Source organism: Vigna unguiculata, chromosome 1 (assembly GCF_004118075.2).
Source record: "Vigna unguiculata cultivar IT97K-499-35 chromosome 1, ASM411807v1, whole genome shotgun sequence".
Taxonomy (NCBI): domain Eukaryota; kingdom Viridiplantae; phylum Streptophyta; class Magnoliopsida; order Fabales; family Fabaceae; genus Vigna; species Vigna unguiculata.
The window spans coordinates 38,071,059-38,079,587 of record NC_040279.1 but is presented as its reverse complement, the minus strand read 5'-3'; the positions used below and the strand labels follow the sequence as shown (position 1 = coordinate 38,079,587).

Genomic DNA, 8,529 nt, shown 5'->3' with positions numbered 1-8,529 from the left:
AATTCTGCAATGGCGGAGTTATTTTTTATCAAACTTTTTTTTAATGTAATTCTTTTAATTAATTACTCATGGATAACTTAGTTTGAATATTTTCACTTTTCATAAAACATGGTTCGCAAAATCTATGTAATTCTCAATTGTTAGCATGATTTAAGTCCAAAAAATAGCATCATTACACTCAACCACAGCATGATTTCTGTCGACAACGTTCAATTTTAAATTTGATCAATGCATTCTCATATCCTTAATCTTGACATTACCGCAACCTCGTCAAACATATAAGCTTTAAAAACAAACAAAAAGAAAATACAGAACTCAGGAATTAGAGGTCTGTCACATGGTGTTATAGTTTATCATTCAAAGCAATTTTCCAGGAGCGAAAAGTTACTAAAACATGAAGTAGAAAATATGGCTACAAAAGTTAACCCACGAAAATTATAAAAAACTAAACGTGGCCAAGGATGGTTAACAAGAAGCTTCACAAACGAATAAAATGCACTGCATTTTCACCCCCAGATATGGTACAAATGGGAACTGAGATTCTGAGAAAACCCTCATCATCTACAATATCTAGTGCCAAACTCGAAATAAATATAACAAGATTCCATAAACGTAAATAATGACAACAGCATTGCTATAAGCATAAAAAACAACAAGAACCAATATCTTATGGTGTATGGGAGAAAAGAATCAATTAATTCTAAACCAATATTTTAGTATTTTTCATGTTTAAACTCTGAGGCACGTCAAGAAGTTCCGTATCTACAATTTACACACAGGACACAACCATTGGAGACAATTACAGTATTAAGACCGATACCAACATCAAGGACTGCTTTGCTTAAGAGTGAGGCCGACTAGTTTACACAAATGTATGTTCGCACATGATCTGCTTAATTCCTTTCCCAGAATTTAAGAAATCAAAATCATAGTTCTTTCCAAGCACGGAAAATATGCCGGATGCCTCTAATCTCCTCCAGCCATAACATGTCCCCCATCAAACCTACATCTGATTATTCCCCATGATCACCTACCACCAGATTGATCAACAGCAGGAACTTTTTCAGGGTAACTGGATACATCCAAGTCAATAACGGTCAAGTCATATGGTTCCGGAGTAGAATTGGACAAATCCACAAGCAAGGAAGATTTCGTTGCAACAGAATTTGAATCATCGGGCGCAGAATTTGTTGAACTGCTACTGGTAGAAGAAGACAAACTTGAGAGTTGTATGTCATCCAACTTGTTCCCATACATATTCCTATTTCTTCTCGCTGAATCCATCTCAGGGCCAATTGGAACAAAAGTTCGTGACCTGTACTTCTTAGTTCCCTCCTCACCTTCGCTGTGATTATAGAGAACATATTCGTGATACGTTGGTGCAAACTGCCACAAGTTTGATTAGTATCAAATTATCCGCAGAGAAAATATGAAAGCAAAGGAGACTCATAAATTTCAACAATAATATGGGGAACTAGAAATGCATTAAGCCTGAAGCAAATGCCGTGTTAACAGTGTTACAGATAGAACATAGAAAGCAAGACTCACCTGGTGCACTGTATCATGGTAAAAATCATTTAACTTCAAAGCGTGCCCAAGGCTAGCAGTCAAACCATGGGATCTACCTATATTAGCACCGGCATATTCTTTGTATGGAAATGCATAAAAGTGGCCTACAGCAGCAACAAGCATCTCAACACAAATGATAAAATTTTGGAGCAGGGCAGCTTCATCAGCATCCTCAATGAATCCGGACTTTGCAGCAAGGAAGAATAACACACCCTAAGAAATAAAAATAAATAAATAAATGTCACCCTGCTGCAACCCTCAAAAGTAAAAAGAAAATATCACTACAACGAAACAACACCAAACTAACACTTAGTCATTCTTAAATTCTAAATAATCCCCACAGGGTTGCAAGCTGTGTGAAATCAACAAAAATAATGAAGCTATTAAATAAATGTCAAAACACACGCATACACAAGTGTCATTTCTCTTTTATTGTTATTTTTAATTGTTATGTCTATTACCAGTGGCCTCAAATAAGTTTATACCACTAAGTGAAGTAAGAAAAATAGAAAAACTAGAGAAACAAAGAAAACAGGAGGGAGATGAAAATTATAGGTAACTGAAGACTTTCACAAACAAATCAATTCCTAAAATTTAAACTACGCTGGTGTGTTAGAAGAAACTAGCACCAAATCCAACATTTAGAATATATATATATATATATATATAAACAAAGATGTTATAAATCCAGGGTATATTCAATGTCTGTTCAATAAAAGATATATGACTTTATATCCCAAGATTTAAGACGCAAAATACTTATTTTCCTTCTTTTAAAGTGATGGAGGCTTTTGCTCCAAATAAGTTACAGTTCATCTCAAGATCAAATAGGATATCCTCATTTTACTTTACAGTCACATCCTTTCTGAAGGTCACAAGAAAACAGAAATACAAATTCTACTCTTCATAATGTACCCAAAAAATGACACTCTTTTTTCTGTTTTTCCTATATTACCATATAACCAGCAACAAGATACAGTCAAAATTAAGAGAAAATAATAACCATAAATATGAATGAGATGTAAAATCACCTGCCAGTAAGTCAGGAATACAACAGATTTTATTATAATAAACTTTGGAACTGGATTAAATGGCTGAAGCAGATCCTTGCATGCCACATAAAACAAAGCAAGCACATAGAGAGCCATTGTATATGAGATCATATAAATGATCGTAAGATACAAGTATGACTGCTTTGGGCTGAAATTTCCATCTTTATACTTCCCATTTGCATAAAGTACTAGTGTAACAACAACTAAAATGGGCTTCAATATCACAAACTGCAGACATCCTTGCTTGCATTTTCGAATGAAACGCCTGAAATATAAGTTTTAGAAGTGAGAAACTAATGTATATTATCATGCTACCATATTAGAAGCTTCTACTAAAATCCAATCCAACACCTCTCTGGGATGTCAATGTTATTTTCCAATAAATAATCCGTAAAAATAATTCTGCATATTGTGTGGCAAATGCATCATCCTAGAACTTACAAGTTAGAAAATAGGTAATAAAAAAAAACCCTATGATATGTCTATGTTATTTTCCAATAAATAATCCCTAAAAATAATTATGCATATTGTGTGGCAAATGCATCATCCTAGAACTTACAAGTTACAAAATAGGTAATAAAAAAAAACCTATAAAATTCAGGGGATAGTTTTCAAGGAATATATAACTATATTCTGGTACAAAGGCTTTTAATCCAAAAATATGAATCCGACATAAACCCACCCATCCAGTGGTACAGGAGGAAAGCAACAAGTCATCAAACAGAATGATGGCTTCAGAACTCGACCACTCAAACTTATTACAACAGCTCCAGGACCACCAACCCATGCCAGGCACAATGACAGAAAATTATAAATGACCCAAGCTTCATAGCTGAAACAGAAGACAAGAGAAATCAATCATGAAACTGCACCAGTCTAATAAGCATAAGTAGGTAAAATTCAGTATAATATTAGGACAAAAAAAAATTGCAATGTGCGCTTAAATTTCCAAACTAAAATATAGTAGGCAAGTACACTATATAATGTACTGAATATAAATCACTAGATAGTACAAAGCAGAGTGCATGGAGATGCGGGCGAGGAGAAGGAATTGCCTTCCCACTATTGTGCTTGCATATGAAAGCACTCTGCAGCAGCTATACCACCTTACTTACATCAACAATGGAAGGATGTAACTTTTCTTAAGAATTGGAAGCCACTCGCTACTGTAACAATAAAAGGCTGTATTATCCCACCAGATGAGGTCCACTATATGAATCACACAAGGTTATTTGATTCGGTTAAAGACTAATTTCAAACATATTATTTACCATAACATAGCTCTTAACCACTTCTCCCAATATCCTTAACAGTGTATCTCTCTTCCCCCTTCCACAAGACCGATCAATTCTCATCACCATTGGATCCAATCTTCTTCTTTATATGTTTACAATACCTTAACCAGTGCAACATCAGTATCTACTAGCATGTAATCACTTTGTATCACTTATTTTCTTGTTTGATCACACGTTCATTTTAAAATTCTCACTTCTATTACTCTCACCCTTTTTCTTATTATCCCTTTGAAATCCAACATTCGTTGTCATTAACAGAATATAGCTGGACGGCGATATGATAAAGCTTGCCTTTGAGCTTAGTAGGTACTTTGCAATTACAAATGACACACCCATTTTAGCCATCCTGCTGGATGGTATTGTCTAAGAAGGTAAAAATTTAAGCAAACCATTGACATGTTTTCATATATGTTCCGAGGAAAAATCAATCTTGTTGAAGAATTACCCAAATGTTTTACTCCTAGGAATTTGAGCCTATCTAGAGTAGGGTACCTGAGCAGATAGTTCTGAATAGAAAGACAATACCTACTTCTAAGGCTTCCTATGTCACAGTCAGTGTAGAATAAATAACAATATGCAATTCATGTACCACAGGTAACCATTAATCACATACAAAACATAAAAAAAAAAGGAATTCAGACTATACATCAGCAAGAATCAAGAAAATAGAGAACGAATGAAAGAAAGACGAACTTACACTTCCCGGATAGAATTAAAATAAATTGAACTCTCAGGTAATACAAGGGACAAGAATGACATTAGTGCATAAACCTGTAAAAGAAAAATACATTAATAACTGTTTGAAATGAATGATGGGGACATTAGTGCAATAACCTGTAAAAGAAATGTTATATAACTCAGAATGATGGTATTCCCATTGAAATTTCAAGAGAGCAATGAAACGAAAATGAAGATGAAAGTAAAGAACCTAAATGTCAAGAAACACACAGACAAAAACATGTGGTGGTAGGTAACTGCAATTACCAAGAAACAGAAAAATTCGGTCTTCACGCATATCAAACAAAGTAACTAACACTGTGTCTGGAGGAGTTTCCATGCTCCCTCACCTAGCTTTCAGAAGTGAAAAATGGGATTGTGCAAAAAAAAAAAAATCACGTTCGATCGTTATTTCCTGGAATCAAGTTTGCTCCTAAAATCAAGTGTGAAAATGTAGCTTTTGAGTTGAGGAACAAATTTCCCTATAGAATTACTCTAGAGAGAAATTGTTTCCGAACGCAAACCACTTAACTTACAGGCTAAAACTCATTTTTTTACCAAAAAGCAATTACACAAAATCAAGGCCCTTTAGCATCAAGTTTGCAAACCCACTTCTCGTAGTTGGCACAGAACCAAATAGTTAAACAATTAGGTCAGCCAGTCACGAAGCTGTAGTTAAGAAAATCCAGTCCCGGAAACAAAAACTCTCTACATTAAGACGATGAATAAAGAACAGCACACAATCTGATAACCCAATTAACATTTCTGCCCCAATATTTCCAGTGGAGAAGTTCAAAGGTTTTTGTATGAAGTGAAACGGTTAGTCCAATTACGAAAAGCGACTAAATCGTGACAGTGAGAAGAAACCCTAGTTGAAACCATCAGATGAATGAATTGATAAGGTGGTTGTGGTGAAATGAAAAAGTAACTCACCGGGACCATGAAAACAATCCGAACGATGAAGCGCTGATAAGTGGGCTCAGTGTAATTGAGAAGGTGTCGGTAAATGTGAAGAACGGCCAAAGCGATAGCTGCAACGGTGCAAAAGAAAGCGACGACGTAGAGGAACAAAGGCACCAGAACCCCCATTCCGGGTTCCCTTCAAGCGAAAACCCTAACGAGAATCAAAGATTGATGGAATGGGAGAAAAGGCAACGAGGGAGGATCCGCTGAGTTTGAAGCGAATAATTGGAGAAGAAGAGAAGAAGATGAATGCTTCACTGTCACCAATAATGGCGACTGCTGGCTTCCCAAGGAAAATCAAAATTGAAAACTCATCATAACAGCAATTCAAATACAATGCTTTTTTGTTTTTTACTTGGACAATTAATTGCGTTTTTCGTTTTTAAGTTTCATTTAACTATCGTAATTGTGTTTTCAAATGCGATAACTCTACATTTAACTTAGTAATATTATAATTTTAGTTTTTTAATTAAAATTTGTTTACGTATTACTCACCACTAATACGCGGAGCGTGCATCACACGCCGTCGTCACGAGATTCTCCATTAGACCCTTCCGTCCAACACGCTATGAGAAAATTCATTATCTATGACAAATACTTGTTTCAGTTTATAATTATTTTATTTAATAAAATTGATTTTAGAAAAGGCGTTGATTAGTGGTCGACTAAATTATTTGCTTAAATAGATTTTAAAATGATAATTTTAAGTTTTAATATTTATTATATATGTAAAATATCCAGCTTGATTGTTTATACATATGAAAAAATGAAATATATCAAATAATTTACTATACTATTGGAAAAGTACAAACTTCGGAGAAAAGCAAATGATATGATTTTACTGCATTGATCAATTAAAATCGATGGTTATGTTAGGTAAAAGATAATAACGCAATTTTCCATAGAAATAACACAAGCAGTGAGTGTGAAAGTGAAACTGTGTCAATTATTCATGTTGGGAGATTTCTGTGGTGTCGGAACTTGCAATGCTTTACAAAACTGTGAAACAAAATTATGCAAATATTTTATTTAAGATTCCTATTTATTTTTTTAAAATTCAAATATCTAAACATTAAATTAAATATGCACTAATTCAACAAGACAATTGTATAAACACATTAAATGTAGAAATCAACAAAATTGCATGCTTGCTAAAATAAAACAATTATCATGGTGAGCAAAAAGAAAATGGCGCTTGAACTCGAGTAACAGAAGCTATAAACCTACGCATGTTTAATATAATTTGTGCATGCTTCATATTAAAGTTTTACTTAAATGTTGTACTTGGGTGGCAAAAGTAATGTCGGAAAGTAACATTACAATTTGCTCACCCACAGGCTATTTCTTTTTTCATCCCATATATTTGATCTACACCCTCATGAAATTCAAAATATCTTTATACCATTTTTTCATCCTTCTTCTATCCTATGTCAATGGAATAGACACCAGACAAAGCCGTTTAATTTAATGGATGGACTAGTTTCCACTTTATGTTGACTGGTGCAAATAAAATTACTTTTGTGTTTTGATGTCCCTTTTTACAATACAAATAATGAATATCATAAAAAATGTGATATAACTATTGTTATAATAAAAAATATTATCAAAACATAAAAATACAACAAAAAATAATACTATTTTTTTCTTGATTGTTGTCGTGGGTAGTTTATTGGAGATTATAAAAACTAAAAAATTGGTCAAAAGATAAAATATTGCAAAAATAAAATAGGTAAAAAAGTGTCACATTCCTATTTTTCTAAAAGGTCGTTTGTCATAAACTTTGATTGGTTTAGATACTTGAGTATTTAATTATGTGTGTCCATTTATAAATAAGTTTAGATTTACATCATAAAAATTTTTTTATTTTTATTTAATTTAAAATTTAAAATGGTACGATTTTGAACAATTAATAATCAATAAAAATATATATTGTTTCAAATATGGTAATTTAAGGTTATAAGTAGGAATGATAATGTGGGTTTGGTTCAACGATCAATCCACAGGTCTGCCAAAAAAGTGGGACAAACCAGGATAATGCACCTGCTGGCCTACAAAAGTTTGCAACCTGTGTGGGTTGGCCTTTGCTGACCCATATATAAAAGAAAAAACAAAAAACTTACATTTGTGTATAACTGTTACTTTATTTAATAATTTTTGTATGAATGTTCCAAATTTTTGTATGACTGAAAATACAAGAATTATGTATTTTTGAATGTGCTAATATTTGTAGAATACATCGTGCATGTCAAAGTACGAAAGTTGAATTATCATTTTATCATCTAAAATCTTTGTTTCATTTTGTGAACTTATTAAAGTTTCTAAATTTGTTGAACAATGAAAACTTTCTGATAATTTTTTTAAAGGCGGGCTCCGCGGACCCGCACTTACTCAGCCTATATTACCACCCTTAAATATAAGAAGTAGGTTTAATTACTTGGATGATACCCACTTTAATAGAGGTATATCAATTTGGTACTCGCTTTTGAAAAAGTGTGAATTGTATTCCAACATTTGAGACCTAATTGAAACACTTTTTCAAGAGTTGAGATGCAATTGACATTTTTTTAAAAGCGAATACTAAATTAACACACTTGTATCAAATGTATATCATCTCAATAATTAAACCTAATAATTAAATAAAGTGAAGTAAAAGAAAAAAATCACTTATAATATTTCACTTTGTTTTTCTTATATTTCAAAAGTTAAGGAGAGATTTTTTTATTGATGTGATGAGTTTATACAGACAAAAATAAATTATACAGACATATTAAATAAAAGAATGTATTGATACGTGTACTAAGATGTTTTTCAGTATTCGAAGTTTTTAAATACAATGAAATTTAGCTTATCCTTGATGATCACAACATATATTTCATACGTAATTATATGTTTTTACTAAATACCGCATAACTATTTTTGAGAAAAAAAAACTT

At 32.7% G+C, this 8,529-nt stretch overlaps 1 protein-coding gene across 1 annotated transcript; it reads right to left on the bottom strand.

Annotated features, from left to right (window-relative positions):
• Positions 1-667: 667 nt before the first annotated feature.
• LOC114191529 (transmembrane protein 184B-like) lies at positions 668-5,947 on the bottom strand. The gene is made up of 6 exons (XM_028080748.1): positions 5,567-5,947; positions 4,614-4,687; positions 3,304-3,453; positions 2,601-2,886; positions 1,549-1,782; positions 668-1,386 (listed from the first exon to the last, which is right to left on the bottom strand). Exons 1-6 carry the CDS (start codon positions 5,720-5,722, stop codon positions 1,027-1,029), a joined length of 1,260 nt encoding a protein of 419 aa, XP_027936549.1. The 5' UTR covers positions 5,723-5,947; the 3' UTR covers positions 668-1,026.
• Between the last annotated feature and the right edge of the window lie 2,582 nt (positions 5,948-8,529).

What these genes read in the sequence shown, in the direction of transcription:
- LOC114191529 (XM_028080748.1), bottom strand. Translation starts at nt 5,722, where the DNA reads ATGGGGGTTCTGGTGCCTTTGTTCCTCTACGTCGTCGCTTTCTTTTGC. An exon ending in TTTAATTCTATCCGGGAAGT is followed by an intron (nt 3,454 to 4,613) that starts GTAAGTTCGTCT and finishes CTTCTGTTTCAG; the next exon opens with CTATGAAGCTTGGGTCATTT. An exon ending in CCTCCTGTACCACTGGATGG is followed by an intron (nt 2,887 to 3,303) that starts GTGGGTTTATGT and finishes CTTATATTTCAG; the next exon opens with GCGTTTCATTCGAAAATGCA.